At 40.1% G+C, this 19,311-nt stretch overlaps 1 protein-coding gene across 3 annotated transcripts; it reads left to right on the forward strand.

Moving 5' to 3' along the window:
- The first annotated feature begins 1,231 nt into the window (after positions 1-1,231).
- On the forward strand, positions 1,232-18,540 carry STEAP2 (STEAP2 metalloreductase). Of its 3 annotated transcripts, none has more exons than XM_021551721.3 (6): positions 1,232-1,314; positions 5,346-5,433; positions 5,701-6,225; positions 7,839-8,366; positions 9,994-10,158; positions 16,342-18,540. In XM_021551721.3, the coding sequence occupies exons 3-6, from the start codon at positions 5,731-5,733 to the stop codon at positions 16,624-16,626; spliced, it is 1,473 nt and encodes a 490-aa protein (XP_021407396.3). In that variant the 5' UTR covers positions 1,232-1,314; positions 5,346-5,433; positions 5,701-5,730; the 3' UTR covers positions 16,627-18,540. The 3 variants fall into 3 exon arrangements, 2 of the variants coding, with proteins under 2 accessions (XP_021407396.3, XP_021407395.3); XR_014951231.1 differs by lacking the exon at positions 5,346-5,433 and adding an exon at positions 10,661-10,755 and having other exon boundaries at positions 1,243-1,314; positions 16,342-17,050; XM_021551720.3 differs by lacking the exon at positions 5,346-5,433 and having other exon boundaries at positions 1,243-1,314.
- The last annotated feature ends 771 nt before the right edge of the window (positions 18,541-19,311 follow it).

Genomic DNA, 19,311 nt, shown 5'->3' on the forward strand with positions numbered 1-19,311 from the left:
AGAAATCAGATCTTGGGGCTCAGCTTTACTCCCACCTATACAGAGTATACTGGGCACACAGCAAACATGGGGTACATGGGTGTCACATAGTGACCTCCCCACTAACCAAACCTGGGAAGCTCTTCTGGGCTGCAGGGACACCCAACACCCTCTCAGAATTAATTTTTCATGAGAAAGGTGGTGAAATGTAGGAACAGGTTGCCCAGAGAGGTGGTGGGTGCCCCATTGTTGGAAACATTCAGTCAGGCTGGATGGAGCTGTGAACAACCAGATCTAGTGGAAGATGTTCATGCTCATTGCAAGGGTGTTGGACTCTGTGACCTTGAAGGGTCCCTTCCAACCCTGCCATTCTGTGACATATGATGGTACAAGTCCCCAGCCCTACAGCTGGCACTGGTTGCAGCAGCACCATTCTGCCAGGAGAGGATAAGGAAAGGTGGCCGGTCAGCGACAGTGGCCAAAGCTGAGGGGCCATCCATCGCAGGGCCATCCACAGCCCTCTTTCCCCACACCGACCCTCCATGCTGTCACAGATCACACAGACACAGAAACACAGAATTGTTAAGGTTAGAAGAGATCTCTGGAGATCATCTAACACCTGTCAAGGCAGGGTAACCTGGAGCAGGTTACATAGGAATGCATCCAGGTGGGTTTTGAATGTCTTTAGGCTACACAACCTCCCTGGGCAGCCAGTTCCAGTGCTCTGGAATGTGAAGTAGTTTTTCCTGATGTTGAGGTGGACATTTTTGAGTTTTGGTATATGGCAATTGCTCCTTGTCCTGTTGCTGGGAACCACTGAAAAGCACTTGGCACCACCCTCTTGACACCTGTCTTTGAGGTATTTATATGCACTGATGAGACTCTCTCTGTCTTCTCTTCTCCAGACTAAACAGGCCAAGATCCCACAGTCTCTCGTAAGAGAGATGATCCAGGTCCCTCAGCATCTTTGTTGTGTCACCTGGACCCTCTCCAGTAGTTTTGCTTGCACTGATGAGCCCAGAATGGACTCAGCACTCCAGATGTGGCCTCACCAGAGCCGAGCAGAGGGGTAAAATCACCTGCTGGCCACAGGCTTCCGACGCATCCCAGGACAGCACCGACCCTCCCAGCCGCAAGCACACACCTGCCGGCTCACGACCAATCGGCACCCACCGGGGCCGCCACGGCCCCGGCGCCGCCCGGCCGCGGTGGCGGGGCGGCCGCAGGGGGCGGTCGCAGCGGCAGGAGCGGCGCCGCCTCCCCGCCCGCCCGGCACTGCGGGCCCGAGTGCGAGGCGGAGCGGCGGCGGCGCGGTGCTGCTGGCGGCGGCCGGAGGTGAGCGGCGCCGGGGCCGGGCGGGCCGGGCCCCATCCCTGCCGGGCGCTCCTCGGCGCGGCCGCCGCCGGCGGGGCTCTGCCGCTGCCCAGCGCAGCGGCTGCCCCGCTCTCCGGGCGGGCTCTGGCGGTGCCGGCGCCCCGCGGAGCGGAGCGGGCCGGCCTCGGGCAGCCGCGCCCGGGCGGCTCCGGTACCTGGCGGGCCGGCGAGCCCCCGCCCCGCGGCGGGCGGCGGGGCCGGCGCTCCTGTCACGGGCGGTGTTGTCGCAGCTGGAGATGCCGGCCCGGCCCAGGGCCCCGCCGAGCTGCTCCGGGCTGGATCCCCTCGGCGCGCTGCCGCCCAGGGGCACCGGCCCGGCCCGGCCTGCCGCCCGCCCCGCGCAGCCCGCGCCCCGTGAGTGCCGCCCGAGCGCGGCGTCACAGATACCGCGGCCCGGCCTGCGCTGGTTCGGTGTTCTCCTCCCGTACTTTTCCAGAACCATTTTTTCACGTGTGTCACCATCTGGCTGACATAGCTCTTGATGTTCTCTTAGCTAATTTAAGAGCATATGTCAAATCTGTGTCACTTCTATAATTTTGTTATATCTGAAATTAGTTCGTAAAAGAAGTTGGTTTTGTTGAAATCTCTTCCTGAACAACCCACTTCAACTGCTTCTTATCATCTGCTTCCCATTTATTTACTAGTTGATTGCACAATAACTTGATGAAAAACCTGTCCAGGGGCTGAAGTTAGGCTAACAAGTCTTTGTTTTCCATAGTCATCCTCCCTTCTTTAAGCAATATGTGGTAACCTGGTCTTGTAATCTCTTTAGTTCTGAAGATGTCACTTTGGTCAGCATTTTAAGCATCACGGGCTGATTTCATAAGTGTCTGCTGACTTGAAAATCTTTATCTTATCTTTAACTTTATCCTTTACTCTTAACTTACCTTTTCCACTTTGCCTCACTGTCTGTCTCTCTGTAGAAGGAATTTCTTTAAATACCTATTCACAGTTAACTTTTCTGTTGAGGGCTGAAATAAAGAAGACATTTAACAATAGTATTGAGTTATAACTCATTCCTTTTCCTCTGAAGCTATAATCCTTGCCTTCTGTCTTTTATCTTTTTATTGTATTTATGGAACTTTTGCTTGTTGCCATTTATCTTCTTCACTAGTTACAAATTCAGTTCTGTACCATCCTTGTTCTGATTTTATCCCTTCACGATGGCACTGTTTCTTTGTCTTTTTATAGTGCTCCTTGGCCATGCCCATAACATTATTTTTTTAATCTTGTGTGATTTTTCAGGTCAGGGAAGCTCTCCTGTTGCAGTTTTATGCTCTTGCCTCTGAATTGCAGTTGTGCATATGGTCCCTTTCAGTAACTGCTCTTGTACCTCTCTTAGATTACTTGTCTAAAAGTCATGTCAGCCTGTTCCCTGAGGGTTTTTTATGAAGTCTCTTTGTTTGATTCTGTTGCTCACGCTGTATTTTCCTTAGAACAGGCAGTGAGAAACTTTGGCCAGCAGACCAAATTCAGCTCACCAGGGCAATTCATCATGTCCAAGTCCTGTGTGCCCACTCTCCCCAGGATCCTTTGGACTAAAATTGAAAGTAGGCTGCAGCATGGTTAAATGGTACTGGGTAGCCCATTTCCTTATGGTAGTTCCCTTTCAATCTCACAGTTTTGCAGCATGTTCTGGTTACAGGGTATGAACTGAAATGGGCCACTCTAATCATATAGGGAAAGCATACATGTTACATGTTACAGTTACATTTCTTATCTCATTATTCCTGGCTGCAAACCCATCCTGATACAGGAAATACTGGTAGTTTAGTCATGTGTTAAATATGTTTCAGGTCAGTTATAAGGAAAAAGGCAATGCTTTTTTGGGTGCATGGATAAAAATCTTTGTGTTCTGCCTCTGCCAGAAGGATTCACTGTTAGAATATTTTCTTTGAATACTTTATGGTCATTTTCACATATTGCTTTCTGTCTTGAATTTCTGAGTCCAGTTTTGGTGACTTTGTACCTTCTAGTCAAAGCTGAAAGTGCCCATTCTTTTAGTAGCTCCCTCTAATTTCTGAAACACAAATCTGCTTTTAATTGTTCACCACACATGCTGTATTAGTAGCCAATGGCTGGTTTGTGTTCCCTGCTGATGATTAATTACCATCATATCAGCTCTTGGATGGTAGCTCAGGAAAAGGTTCTGTGTGGTCTGTTGTTGATTGCTCCCAAGACAGCAACATTGTAGTTTCTTTTTGCTCCTTCTTAGTCTGCCTCTCCTCATTTGCTTCTTTAATTTTCAGACTTTATTCCGGTTCTACAATTATATTGGCTTTGCCTGGCAAGACTTTGGTAGCTGGATGGGGAGGAGGGCTGTAGGGGTGGTTTCTGTTAGAAGCTGCAGGAATCTTACCCTGTGTCTAATGGGGCCAGTGTCAGCTGGGTGTGGGATGGACACCCAGGGCTTAGCCCATCAGCAATGGCTGTTACCTCTCAGGTAACATAGGTAAGAAGGGGGGAAAAAGTAATTGCAGCTGCAGAACAGAGGATGAGAACATGTGAGAGAAACAACGTACATAGACACCAAGGCCAGTGAAGAAGAAAGAGGTGCCCTAAGCACTGGATTAGCCATTCCCCTGCAGCCCATGGAGGAGCCCCACAACAGTGTGGGTGGATCTCTGAGAGGAGGCTGTGACCCCATGAGAAGGGGTGGAGCAGGCTCCTGGCATGGACCTGTGGAGAGAGGAGCCCACATTGGAGCAGGTTTCCTGGTAGGGCTTGTGACCCCATGGGGACCCATGCTGCAGCACTGTTCCTGAAGGATTGCACTCTGTAGAAGGGACCCTCACTGGAGGAGTTTGTGAAGAACTGTAGCCTGTGGGAAGTATGTAGAGGACTTTCCTTTGGGAGGAACCTCATGCTGGTGCAGAAGAAGGACTTCTCTCCCTGAGGAAGAAGCAGCATGAGAAACAGCATGTGATGAACTGACCATAATGTCCATTCCCTGTCTCCCTGTGCTGCAGAGGGGAGGAGGCAGAGATTTGGGAATAAAGTTAAGCCCAGGAAGAAACTTACTGGGGTGAGGGGAAGGTATTTCTTTAGGATTTGTTTTACTTGTCATTATCCTGTTCTGACTTGATTTGTAATAAAGTCAGTTAATTTCCCCAAGTAGAGTCTGGTTTGTCTCTGGTGGTAATTGGTGAGTGTTCTCCCCCTGTCCTTAACTCATGAGCCTTTCATGGTATTTTCTCTCCTCAGCCCAGCTGAGGAGTGATAGAGCAGCACCTTTTTGGACACCTGGCCTCCAGCCAGGGTCAACCCCCACCAGCGATGCAGAACCACCTAGGTCATAACTATGGTTTCATGTGAAGACTTCCCTCCTGAGGGTTGTTTTGTTGGTTTTTAATGTCTTTATTAGAGCTTTATTGAAATTCTGTGACTAAGGATAGAGCAGTATTTATTTTATTTTTCTGTGAGCCTTAGCTTCTGTTTTTCTTTAAAAACATCCCTTACTACACTGAATTTGAGTCCTAAAATTATCTTCCCTTTTATTGTTGGGTGAAATCGGTCTCTTCCTGCCATTAGCTTTTTATGGAAGACTGTTCCATGTGTTTGTGTCCAGGATTTATCTTGCCTGGATAGAAAATTGTGTTAAGCATATTTGTGACTCATGGCCTTGAATCCTTTACTCTTGCACCCACAGTTAATCCTTATACAGACCAAGCAGGCTGACCTAAAAATGTCATTAGTGATCGCACGACTAAGTCTTGATAAATTTCTTTGTTGTTTCTGCCATTGGATCGACATGGGCAGCCCATTTTCCAAGCTGACAGGTGAGTGTGTCAGATGGATGTTTGTCATGGTCTCAAGACATGTGCATCTTTGAGACTTTTGCATCTCCTACTTCATGGCCAGGAGAGGATATCATAATAATAACCTGCATAAACTTTTAATGGAACTTGGCTTCCATGTACTCACTGATCTCATGCTGATCACAGGCCAGTGCTCTTTACTATTTTCCAATTTTCTTTACATGTTTCCATCAGTTTCAGGAATACCAAGTTATCCTGTGGGCCAGTAATCCAGGGCAGTGGAAGTTAAGAAATAGAAGATGAAAAAATGGATTTTACTTAGGTAACTGCATTATTGAAGTGCTAAAGTACTTTATGTTTCTTCTTTCTCCTTCTATTGGCGACATACTGCAGGACAAAATTAATTAGCACATACTTGATTAAGCAGAAAATGTAGTATGAAACAGAACCAAAGATTTTGCTTCCAGAGGTGTTAATGAATTTAGAGGTCTCATAAAATTGTATAATGCTGATTTTTCCTTCTTTTGTTTTTTCTTTTTTCTTTTCTTCTCTTTCCTTTTTTGTTTTTTTGTTTTTTTTTTCCCTACAGAAATCATTGTAGGTTTGGTGTCTTGGAAGTATGGAATCAATCTCTATGATGGGGAGTCCCAAGAACCTCAATGAAACTTTCCTACCAAATGCTGCCAATGGCATACTCAAGGATGCCAGTAAGGTCACGATAGGCATCATTGGAAGTGGAGACTTTGCGAAGTCATTGACAATCAGACTTATCAGATGTGGGTACCACGTGGTCGTAGGGAGCAGAAACCCTAAACACGCTGCTGACTTCTTTCCCCATGTGGTTGATGTCACTCACCATGAAGATGCAGTAGCTAAAACAAACATAATTTTTGTAGCCATACACAGAGAACATTACACCTCTTTGTGGGATCTCAAACATTTACTTGCTGGTAAAATTCTGATTGATGTCAGCAATAATACAAGAGTAGACCAATATCCAGACTCCAATGCAGAGTATTTGGCATCACTTTTTCCCGATTCCGTAATTGTCAAAGGATTCAATGTCATTTCAGCATGGTCACTACAGTTAGGACCAAAGGATGCCAGCAGACAGGTAAATGTTTCTATTTGTATTAATTTAATTTATTTGTAAATGAAAATGACAGGAGCTGAATGTAACAACCAGAACTCATGAGATTTACATTCCCTGACTTAACATGCCTAAAATGTTGGACCTTCAGCTTACATTTTAGTAGCCAATGAAACCTTTAGAGTTTAGTTCATCCCATTGTAAGACAAATAAAGTAAATGGTCCAGTTTTTTCCCCTGCGTTGCCTGTTGTCTTTAAAGACTGCAGAGGAAATGTGGATACTATCTTAAATAACTGACCTTTTGGTGACTACAGACAGGAGAAGAGTTGAGTCTCAATGTTTTCCATAGGAAATACGTTCATGTGTTTCCTGATGCTTTATACAAGGGATGAGACAGTCTTTTCCAGTGCATTTTAGTGGCAGTTGGGGTGAACTATTGAAAGAGATGCACAGAAATCTCAGGTCCCAATCTCAGAGGTTGAGAATCAGCTGTTCTACAAATGCTTGCATTCAGTGTAGCAGCAAAGTGATTGAAAGAAATAATGTAGATTTTAGAGAGGGAACAGAAGGCAGCACATATGTTTCTGAGTGATCATTCATTTGATCCAGGCCTGCTTGTGAACATCATTTCAAATTCCTTCCCAGTATGTTCTGAAATCCATCCTGCATATAGAAAACACCCCTTTATGCTTTTCATGTTTTGCTGAAGTGATGTAAAGGATTTAAGACTGTACAAGCATTCAGTCCTTCACAGCTTTATGAAATCTGAATAATACATAAGAAATAAGTGATGCAACATGACTGCTGGAGACTAAATTCAGTTTTCTGGCACTTCAGGTAGATTAAAATGGAATGCAATTGATATGGAACTAGTGTAATCTAAAAAATAACTTCACCATGCTTCTTTTATCCCCTTTAAGAATACCGCAACACTAATTCACTTCAGTCAAAACAGATCATACTTGCTTCAATGCAGATGATCAGCAAATAGTGTTGAGCAAACTATAGTCCATTGAAAATTTTAATAGAACCTTGAAGTACTTTGTAGCAGTACACTTCTTTCACTGTGTAATAAGTGCCTTTAGAACAAGTTCTTATTTGGCTGCTAGTTTTTGTCTTTTCTGCAATCTGTGGAAATTTGGGTTATGAAATAAGGCTAAAACTGTTAACCATGGAGAGATTACACAGTTTGCTGCTTCTCAGTCTGTGTATGCTATAGTTGTTTAAGGGTCGTTGTTCAAGATTCCTGTATTTTGAGATACAATAGAGATTTTGTTTTTTCTGACATGCTTTTAGCTGTAGCTTCAAGTTAGTCCAGTCCTGCAGACATTTCGGTATGATAGGTTTCAGTGTACAGATTACTAAGACATTCCCCATTATTAAATCCAAGAAAAAGCCAATTTTGTTTTGATTACTCTGTTGCTAAATCAATGTGCATATCTGCACTTTGGCTAGATTTTTATGTGATTTTATTGTCATGCTGGCAATATAAGCTGTGATAAAGTGTACAGTTTTAGCAGTTGTGTTGTAGTTTTGATTTAGAAGCCCTTAAGGTTTTTGGTGGATTTTGCTGGTTTTTGTTTACCTTTGAGACTTTTTCTCTGACTACAGACAATTCCCTTGACTCTCCCAACAGGTCTATATATGCAGTAACAATGTTCAGGCTCGCCATCAAGTTATTGAACTTGCCCGTCAGCTCAGTTTCATTCCTATTGATTTGGGGGCATTGTCATCTTCAAGGGAGATTGAAAACCTGCCTCTGCGACTGTTCACCCTGTGGAAGGGGCCTGTACTGATTGCCATTAGCCTGGCAACATTTTTCTTCATCTATTCCTTTGTCAGAGATGTCATCCATCCATACATGAGAAATCAGCAGAGTGACTTTTACAAGATTCCCATTGAGATTGTGAACAAGACTCTGCCAATTGTTGCTATCACTTTGCTTTCTCTGGTATATTTATCAGGACTTATTGCAGCTGCTTATCAGCTTTACTATGGCACTAAGTACCGGCGGTTTCCTCCTTGGCTGGACAACTGGCTCCAGTGTCGAAAGCAGCTTGGACTGCTCAGTTTTTTCTTTGCAGCAGTGCACGTGGTGTACAGCCTCTGCTTGCCTATGAGGAGATCAGAGCGGTACTTGTTCCTCAACATGGCATATCAACAGGTGAGAGTCTTTAGTTCAATCAGCCAAAAGTGCCTTGGCTGGGTGCATATGGCTCCTGAACACAATAACTGGGTTTTTCTTAATCTGCTCTGCTTCTTTTGGCACAAAAGTTATGGGTTATCTTATGCATAGGTGGTGCCAGATAAGGAGGCTAAAAGAAATACCTGTGCATTTTGCTCACCTTGTGGGTCAATCTGCAGTCAAGTTTGTGTGATAGGGGGAATCAAGGACATGTCCTACTGAAATTCCTGATAGCAATAAGCACAAGAAGAATGTAGGATAGGCAGGATAAGAGCAGCAGCAGGAAGATTCTGAGGTATGTTGTTTTCTATGTATACTTAAGACATGGGGGAAGTATGTGTATCATAAGTGCATTTACAAATATGAAAAGTACAAGCTACTGTAATCATGCTTACAGATCTTACTCCTGTGTTCCAAAAAGGAAAAAAAGAAGATACTTATATTTTGTAACATTTTGGACCAATGCTAAAAAATACTTTATTCTTTTAAAATTCTGTGGATATCCTCTATTGCAGGCAATAGAAATTGACTCATAGTTTCCAGGAACAATTGATCTTGCATAACCCTGAAACATTCTCTAGCAAATCTCTAGTCTGATGCTGCTGTCTCTCAGTGAGACAGCTTATTGTAACCTTTAAAGTAGCAGAAAAGCAGCATTGCCAAAAAACCAGCATTGCCATTCACCACATAAAATCTGTAGGAAAGAGAGAAGTGATAGAACAGAAAGGAAAACCAAATAAGGAAATAAAATTGAATGTAACAAATTAACAGGGAGTATCACAAACTCTGAAAGAGCTAGCATCAAAAACTGAACTTAAGAGAAAGGAAGGGAAAAACTGTAATAGGCAGCAAGAAGCCATAATTCACACTTAAAATTAATAATACTAAAGGATTCATTGGTACTTCTAAGAAATTATCTTAGTTTTAATGATACTGTAAAACTCTCACTTGCTAATATTTCTAGTGCACCTTTTTCAAGACACGTCATATTGCAGAAGTTAACCTGGAAGTGGAAAAAATAATTGAATATCTAAGTTTCTTAGCTGTTAAGGTCCTGAATTGTTTCTTTTTTCTGGTAAAGCTCTCCAGTGAGAACCATCTTGGAAAAATCTGATGTCAGTAGTGAAAGAGAGAAGCAAGCTTGGACTAGCATAGAAAAGCTGAAAGAAATTAAGTCCTTTCTAAATGTGACTTATAAATTTATAATCTAATTTATAAATTAAAAAAAAATTTCAGGTTTATCCAACTTATGTTACAGAATTTAAGTTTGCAGAGTCTGAAGAACACAGCTTCTGTTCTACAGTGTATAAGAATGTGCAGAATTACCTGATTTTATACCGGTATTGTTGTAAATGGTATATAATGTAACATTTTCTTTTAGCATCTCATCTAAATTTCTATGTTTAATATATTTTAATCTAGCAAGAGCCAATATCAGCAGTAAGGAAATAGTTGTTTTTCTCCAAGGCATGAGGAAACCTCTGAAATATTTGACCACATTTTATAGTTGTCCTGTGACTGTGAACTTGAAGTCAGCAAAATAACTTCTGTTGGTATTTTTTAATATTCTTTAGAATAAACTTCATCCTTTCTTCTCTTTCATCAGGTTCATGCAAATGTTGAGAATTCTTGGAATGAGGAAGAAGTGTGGCGAATTGAAATGTATATCTCCTTTGGAATAATGAGTCTTGGATTGCTTTCTTTGCTGGCAGTAACTTCCATCCCTTCAGTAAACAGTGCCTTAAACTGGAGGGAGTTCAGTTTTATTCAGGTGTGTTTCTTTTTTAATAAGGGGTTTTGGTGTTAACAAGAATTCCTTGATCACAGTCATGATCAACATCATAAACAGAAGCTCATTGCAATGTGACAAGAGCTTTTTTTCCCTCTGTCTCTGGTAATTCAATAAAAACAATGATTACTTAGCAAATATGTTACTATGAAGGCACATTAAGCATTTAATGAGTGTAGAACAGGACTTTTTATTCTACATTTGATCTTAAATAACCAACATAGCTAAAATCAAATTATAACTAATCAATCCCATCTCTATTCTTTGAACTCACTAAATTCAAATTAGATAAATTTGGACAAACCTGCTAAATGCAGTGATACTTGTATAGATAGATGCACACAGCTATTAAAATGGAAGACTTAATTTGCCCTGCAAGATTTTTATTGCACAATCCTCTGATAGCCATGGTGCCATTGGTTAAGTTTTACTTCTCATCTACTGTGAGACTTGACACAGCTCTCAACTGCATTATTCCCATTAGCTGAAAATACCCACTAGTAAAATATGGAGCTTCGCTTACTAAAGTCAGAGGTTTTTCAAGGTCCTGGCACACCATCTGCTGCCTTCCTTCCTCAGGTAAGTACCTAGAACATGCAAATCTAACCAGTATAAAATACTGAGAGACACAGGCTTTAGTGAACAGCTCAATGCTTGCTCCTACACATAACTGCCAGTACTTCTAGGTAGCAATCAGGTGTAAGAAATTTTACTAGGATTCAGTCAGGTGAAAATTCCTAAGTGTGCACAGTTTTAGGGTTTGTTATGTTTTGTTTTCTGACTTTGGCTTTAGTACTGTAGTCTTAGCTCAGTCTTTTCTGATGAACATTTTTTTAAGTTTAGCCTAATAATATTGCCTAATTCTGAGTCCTGTTCACTTTAGAATGTGGGCACTGACTTCAAAGTTCAGGGCTTGGGTTGTGCTTCATAATTTACAGACATTTTAAAGAGAGTGGTGGGAAACACTTCAAAGGCTGTAGTTGTTTGAGGTCTATCTATAATGTCTTCTCTTTTCCTTCTGATGTTCATTACTGCCAACTACAGATGGACCTACAAAAAGTTTGCTGAAAAGATTTTCAAAGTGGAGTTATACCCTGATAGAACTATTTATTCAGTCACGGATTTGAGCCTTCAGAGAGACTAAATACTCAAGTGTATTGTTACAGCATCTCTGCCATCTGGAGTTCACTATGTGAGGACAATAGTACTGCTGTTGGGTGATATAAAACATTAGTGCAAAAGGGAAAAATATGTATTCACTTGTGAGTGATATGATGCCTTTATCCATTAGTAACTTCTAGCCACAAACACAACATTTTTGTCTTACTCATATTTGAAATTTCAGGCTTGTGTGACTGAGTCAAAACCCACACAATAATCACAATGATGTATTTACAGCTGCATATTTACTGCAGTTATTTCCACTGTAAATTAAGTCAAAATAGTTCCAAATCTAAATAACTATTAATGACCCATCTATCAGTATTTTGAGGAATTTTTTTGGCAATGAGTTGTTTGTTCTGGGTGTATGTTACAGTTCATGCTACATTATGTGCAGAAGATAACTGCATTGGTAATGAACTATGATCATTTACTATTCTTAATCACAAAAGTATTGAACTGCTAAAAATTTCTGTAAAGTTCATGAGTATTTACTTTGTCATTAATTCTCAGGATGTAAGTTATTCTTCATTTAGTTACTTGTAAATTTTTTTTTTTCTTTCTTCTATCAGAAAACAGACTTCCAGTGATTGCTTACTGGAGTAAAAGGAGTCTGTATTTCAGTATGTTTCACTGTCCCTAGTATGCAAGGAGAGCAGATAAAACATGATGATATACTTAGTCTCTTTTATGTTTTTCTTCTACTGAAGTTCAGTTCAGTGAAGGAAGATGAAACTTAAATTTCTCAATCTCTTCTATATCATGGGGATAAACAGCAGAACTTCTAACCTATCGTCCCATTGCTGCTGTTATTTTCAGTTGGGAAAAGCAGTTGGGAAAAGCTAGTCCTGAATCTCAGATGATTTGCCACAACAGCTGCTGGACTTGTTTCACATCTGACACATGAAGAATCAGTTGGTCAGCTAGCTCAGTGTCCCAGCTCAGCACTTCCCACTGAGAACAACACATTCTTGCTTGCTCATCTTAGTAAATGCAGTTTCATCAAAATAAGGGTGTGGCCTCTTCTAAATAGTTTTATCACTAGAACATACTCAGTCTTGAGTGCTACTAGGAAAATATGAGTTTATTATAGTGTACAGTATAGACTAGCCTTGTTCTAGTAGAACAAGCCCTAAGCAGCATCTCCCCAACCTACAGCAGTTCAAAAAGTCTTCAAACACAGTCTTCCTAATACTCAAAAGAAACACCAGTTGTCAATAGTTTTGCACAGAATTGCTGACATTTATATCCAAAATTATTTTGGAGATGCCTCCATTTTACCTAGCCTGGTTTCAAACACAGGTGTCAGCAGCTCCAGAAATTCCAGCCTGCTTCATCAAGGGAAGAGGACTTTGACAGGACAAGTAGTGCTGACTTCACTCATAGTATGCATATGAACAAAGTGAGATGTGAGAAGGTTTAATAGTGCAAAAGGAAATTACTGTGTCAGTCCTAGAAGGAGCTAAGAGACCAGAAGAGAGGAATTGCTACAATAATTGTTGAGTTGACCACTGTACAAAACCAAGGTTTGATTACTTGATCATGATTTGGAGAGAAACACTCATAACATCCAGATAGAGGAATCACAGAATAAGACAGTCATGAAGAGTTTTCTCAGTAGGAGTTCCTAGATGACTGAAACTTAGTGTGAAACTTTGCAGTCACATTAATGTAACCCAGAGCTGAAGTTTACTGAGAAAAGCAGCAGGGAAGAAAGCTGGGGCTGATAAACTAATGCATTGGTTTTCTTAAATGCCACTTCAGTATTGTTCTTTTTTCATCTAAATACATTTGGATAAGGAGCAAAGGAAGACATAGGCAAGAAATACAAAATAATTCATATTTTGTCAGAGCAGGCAGAATGAACAGCTTAAACCAACACACTGTAAACAGAAAAAAAGTCATTTATTGAAACCTGTCCTTGACTATTGACATAAAGTACAAGGAAATGGAGAGTGTTGTCTGCAAGCTATCCTGCACTGGTTCTTTCAGTCTAGTGAGGAAAGTTAAACTGTAAATATATAATGTAAACATAAATGACTGCTACTTTTGTTTTCCAGTCTAAGACTTCAAGTCCAAACCCCATTATTTAAAGTGGCACTGGACAGAGCAGACTGGTTTTGAAAGCTGAGCTTCATAGTTTTTAGCGAAAAACAACACAAATCTGCCACTTGAGTGGTAGGAAGCTGACTTTTTGGAGATATCCCTTTTCTCTACTAGCCCAATCCTAAGGTTTTATGGAGGCAGTGCGAGTAGAGTATTTCTCATGCATACACTTTGAGGAAAGACTGCCTTAGTTCTCCCACAAGAATAGGACACTTTTCCCCCAGAGTAAGGTAGACAGAAGCCTGAGTATTTATCAAGTTGATAGGTAAGATTCCAGTCAGAAGTTACTACAAACAGTTTTTAAGTTTAGCAATAGACTGTTACACAGATAATCTGAAGTATATCTTGCATAAATGGTGAATTTAGAAAATATCTTTTGTATATGTAAATTGCTTGGAACTACTTGACCATTGTGAATGTAGAAATTCCTGAAGCAGATTTGCCCCATAGCACAGTTTTGTCTCTAAATACATACATGTTGCTGGTAACATTTTAGGAGTTTTTCTCTTTCATCCTTCCTGCTCCATTAAGTTTTGTTGGTTCCTTTCTCAAACAATACCAGTTTGTCCAATTTATCAATAGCCTTGGCTGGAAATCTCCCATATTGACTAAAATCTGACTTTGATCAGGAAGGAAAAGAAACAAAACAGAGAGGACTTAGAGAAAAGCTAAAAGATTTGTGAGTCCATAGGAAATGTGCTAATCTATTACTCAGCTTTCAGGAAATACAGTATTATGGAAGATAAGAAAACAAAGCAGCCAAAGATACTCTTCCACTTTTCCCAGCAGCCATTCTAAAGCCCAGGCAGAGGGTTGCCAGGATTTATAACTGATTCTGCTGCTTACTGCACTGTTCAATGTAAATTTACCAGTGAAGAAACAGTATTTCTTCTTGCTGCTTTCAGAAGTCCTCTGCTCCTAAAGGAATTATCATCTGAAGCCTGGTACTGGTAATTAAGGGCCCATTTGAAGAACATAGCATTAGTAGCTGACAGAAGCTATAGCAATGTCTTTGTTGGTTTTTCAGATCTGTGGTTGAAGTTGTGTAGTACACACTAGCACGTGCTCTACCAACAGTTCAGAGAAGCATATGGCAACTCTTCACAGGGCAAAAACAAAAAAAAAAACTTAATGAAAACGCATCATATGTTTTTCTTGTCCTTTTGTTGTTAGTTTAAAATATACTGGATGTACTTCTTAGTTTCTATTTTGACCATTAGATAAACATATATAGATGTCTCAAAACTACAGCTTGCAAATGGAAGTAAAATAAGCACTAAAATAAAATAACTGGAAATTAATGTATAATATTCCCCTCCTGTTTCTTTTTTCAAAAATTGTTATATTTCTCATCAGTAATCCTGATGAAGCAATGAGGGATATGATTCACTTGTGCCCTTCTCCCTGCTGGCAGTAATATAACAATGAATTCAGAACAGTCATTCCAAGAAAAATCTGCAACAACATATTAAAACATCAGGTTGGATCATATAGTTTGCTGTCCAAATTTCTTCCCAGAAGTTCCGTTCAGATACCCCATAGGCCATTTTCGTATCTTCCAGTGTTTGTCTAAATGTTCTGTTTACTATGGGATATTTTGGGAACAAATTATTTTTTTTAAAAAAAGTATGAAACATACTAAAGATTAACAAAATGGCCCTGAAACCATTGGCAAAAAAGATACACAAATATTGCAAAGTCAAAAAACAGGGTAGCAATCCCAAGAAATTAAAAGAAATATTATTTTCCTTTTATACCATTATACCTGTGAACTTGCAAATAGTATTATCTGAGACATTCTTCTTGCTTTAGAAGCTGCTTAAATCTTGAAGTAGAAGGCATTACTTCTTTCACTACCTATTATAGACTCTTAGGCTGCATTTTTCTTTGTTTCTCTCTTTGCTGGAATTAGACCATACTTTGGTAGCCAGTTACCTTTCTTAATGCTCATTCCCTGTTTCAGTGATTTTCTACAAATGTTTCCCAGCCAAGTTAGCTATTACACCACTTTGGCCAGAAAGTGTTTTTCTTCATTTGATCACCACCAGAAGTCAAAGCATAGTAGTCTTCTTTTGTCATGGTTTGGGACAGTTAAATTGATGCATTGTCAAATCTGCGAAGCATTACAGCTACAGGGTCCGTTTTTAAAAAGGTGGATTCACAGAACTGTTGAGTGACCCCTGTCATTACCACCTTTTGTGGCAAGCTCTAGATTTATGTGCTGAGTAGTCCTTTCTCTGCAGGCACCTTTTATCCAGCGCTGCTGGTTTATGGTAAACTGCAGCACTGCTTTGTGCTGTTATGCCCAAGCCCTGCAGTTCAGATATTCCCATTAACCAGTCATCAACAACTGATGGAGAAGGTAAGGGGTGGTTTATGCTAACATCAGACAAGTGGATGTAGGCCTTTGTGAGGCAGAAGTAAGCTGTGCATCTCAAAGTGATAAAAATATGCAAGTTTAGGTCCAAATCTCTTCCAACAGAATTGCATTGTTCCATAATAAGGATCTATCCTCATAGTTAAGAAATAGGAAACTTAATTTCCAATCACAATGGATGTTGTTCTCGTAACTACTCAGGAATTGTTTCTTACTGGCATACCTATCCTGAAGTTGGCTTCCATTACTTAGAATTTGGGCAGACATAATTTCAGCTTTGACTAAGGCCTGTAGATGTTAGGAGAGATACTCTGTAAATCAGTGCTCAGTACAGTCTGTAAATTTCAGAATATTAACTTAAAACCATATATTGCTAACTTAATGTAGTGAATAGGTAAGAGATTTTAACTTGATGTCTAATAGAAATGTTAAAATAATCCAAATAATGTATTAGAGCTGTCAGATGAAGGACCAAGTGCTATTATATCCTCTTTTTTTTCCTGTTTTCTCTTTCTTCACAGTCTACACTTGGATACATTGCTCTACTTATAAGTACTTTCCATGTACTGATTTATGGATGGAAGAGAGCTTTTGAAGAAGAGTATTACAGATTTTACACACCACCAAATTTTGTTCTTGCCCTTGTTCTGCCTTCCATTGTAATTCTAGGTAAGATCATCTTACTTTTGCCATGTGTAAGTAGGAAGCTGAGGAGAATTCGAAGAGGATGGGAGAAAAGCCATGTTATAGAAGAAGTAAGTGGGTCTGTTCCACATCTCTCTCCAGAAAGGATAACTGTAATGTGATGATATTTGTTAACATCGTTGTACATGTTTGGGCTTTGTTTTTTGGTTTTTTTTTTGTCATAAACTTGCATTTTTAGGAGTTTAGTTAAGTAGGAGTCTTTGTAAGGTCTCTTGCTTGGCATATAGTACAAGCTCTTCATCAAACTGATACATTTATAACTAGAAGACTACTTCTGATAAATACAAAAATATTTTTGTTTTGGATTACAGAGGGCAGATGATTATGAAATTAAAAAAAATGTTACTTTGCACAGTTATATCACAATAATATTTTATTAGAACCAGGCTTTACAGATAATTTTTTTGCCTTAGATCATATGTGTCAGAGTCCTGCTTATTAATATGACATTTTCTGGGCTGTGTTTCTTCTATTAAAACCACATTTCTGGGTTAATGGTTTCAGAATGTAAAGTAAATTATTTAGAAAATAACCAAGGTTTGAAACAAATTAATTTGTAATGATTACAGAATGACAGAATGCTTTGAGTTGGAAGGGACCTTAAAGATCAGTAAGTTCCAATGCCCCTGTCGTAGGCCTTGACAACCTTCACTAGACCAAGTTGTTCAAAGTCCCATCCAACCTGGCCTTGAACTCTTCCAGGGATGGTGCAACCACAACTTCTCTGGGCAACCTGTGCTAGTGCCTCACCACTCTCACAGTAAAGAACTTACTCCTAATACCCAGTCTAAACCAACTCATTTAGTTTATGGCCGTTCCCCCTTGTCCTGTCACTACATGCCATTGCCCTCTCCAGCTCTCTTGTAGGCTCCCTTCAGGTACTGGAAAGCTGCAATTATGTCACCCCTAAGCCATTCCCTCCAGGCTGCACAAACCCAATTCTCTCCATCATTCCTCACAGGAGAGGCTCCCCAGCCCTCTGATCATCTCAGTGGCCCTGCTCTGGACTCACTCCAACCCATCCATGTCCTTCCTGTGTGGGACCCCAGAGCTGGGTGCCGTGTTCCAGGTGGGGTCCCTCTCACCAGAGCAGAGCAGGGGGACAAAACCTCCCTGCCCTGCTGCCCACGCTGCTCTTGGTGCAGCCCAGGACACGTTTGGCTCTCTGGGCTGTGAGTGCCCATGGCTGGGTCATGTCCAGCCTCTCATCCACCAGCACCCCCAGGTCCTTCTGGGCAGGGCTGCTCTCAATCCTTCATCCCCAGCCTGTGCTGACACTGGGGTTACCCCAGCCCACGTGCAGCACCTTGCACTTGGTCAAGTGTATTGCACATGTACAGTATTTGTATGTGGTTTTACACATTCCATGATTTGAATATGCAAACCCAGTCTCAATTATGGTGTGACTGTACATCTTGTAAGCAAAGGGTATTACTGTACTAAACCGTCTTTTTTTTTTCCAAAGTATTAAGTAGGATTTGAGACCTTTGGCATCTGTTTATTTCCATACATCATATAATGAAGATTTAAAACAATGCTATACATTTATAGAAATATAGGTGTGTAAACTAGTTTTTGATTTTTTAATGATTTTGAAATATGAGGAAATAATTTTAAAACAAAAAGAAAAGCTGAGAATTCAGCAACAATGAAAATCTGTTTTCACTGTGAAACTTCCAATATATTGGAAACATCACAATACTCGTGTTCTGTATGTGTCTACACTGGAGTTTCAGTTATTATATATATGAATTTCCCAGGATGAGTCTTAAATTCTTAGTATCTTTTTGTGCAAATCCAATCTTCTATTTTTATATAAAGGTCTAACTTTTCCAAGTTTCTCTGGGATATGCCTGCAATTTTGAGAAACCAAATTGTTATTCTTTTACTTAAAAATGGCTAAACCTTGACATGTGCATTTCCTGTTGGATTCTACATAATGTTCACAATTATTTCTTACTACTGCTGTGTCAGTAGTAATTATTCTTCTCTAATAAAACAACCAAACCCAACTCATACCTTCAGGCTGCTACTGCTTAATTAGCAAAATTTCTATTCCAGTGAATCAGATTGTTTATTTGGTCCTAATTTTCTTGTATTAAATTATATTTTTTAATCTACATTTGCACTATTTAAAATCTCTAATTTTCTTAGCTGAACCTTCTCTTACTATTTATTGCTTTGTAAGAATTTCTCCTATCTTGCATCAGAAATATACAGAATTAAGCTTGAGTTTATCCTTAAATATCACTGGTCCTGTAAATCTCATTATTCCCGCTTGTAATAAAACAAGCAGCTTCACAGACAAAGAAGATTCTGAAATCAAGTCCTGCCCCAGTTATGCCAACCTAAGCCTAAAGAATTCATGTTAGTTGTTCTTAATTTAATTAAAAATACAAAATATCTACAACAATTTTTTTATTCTGGTATCCAAATTCCCCAAAGTTACACTTCAAGCCTATGTATATTCTGGGTGTTACAAAATGAGAGACAGTTGAACTTCCTTTCATTTTAAGGATGTTCAAATCTAGAGATGAAAAATAAAATACTTGCGTGATGTTTTTTTTTACAAATTAAAGCATTTTTGTATGTCTTTAGACATGTTTTGTACTGAATGGGAGTCTAATGGATTCTTGAAAATGGAGGTCTTTGAATACATTTTTTGAAAAAAAAACAACTATGTTATGTTGGTCAACAGATATTATTTTAGTTCACAAATTTTCAATTTCAAGTAGTTGGAAAGCTCAGATTTATCCTCCTTGTGAGGAGTCAATTGGAAGGAAAAT

The sequence above is a fragment of the Lonchura striata genome, chromosome 2 (genome assembly GCF_050655825.1).
Source record: "Lonchura striata isolate lonStrDom1 chromosome 2, ASM5065582v1, whole genome shotgun sequence".
In the NCBI taxonomy this organism is placed as follows: domain Eukaryota; kingdom Metazoa; phylum Chordata; class Aves; order Passeriformes; family Estrildidae; genus Lonchura; species Lonchura striata.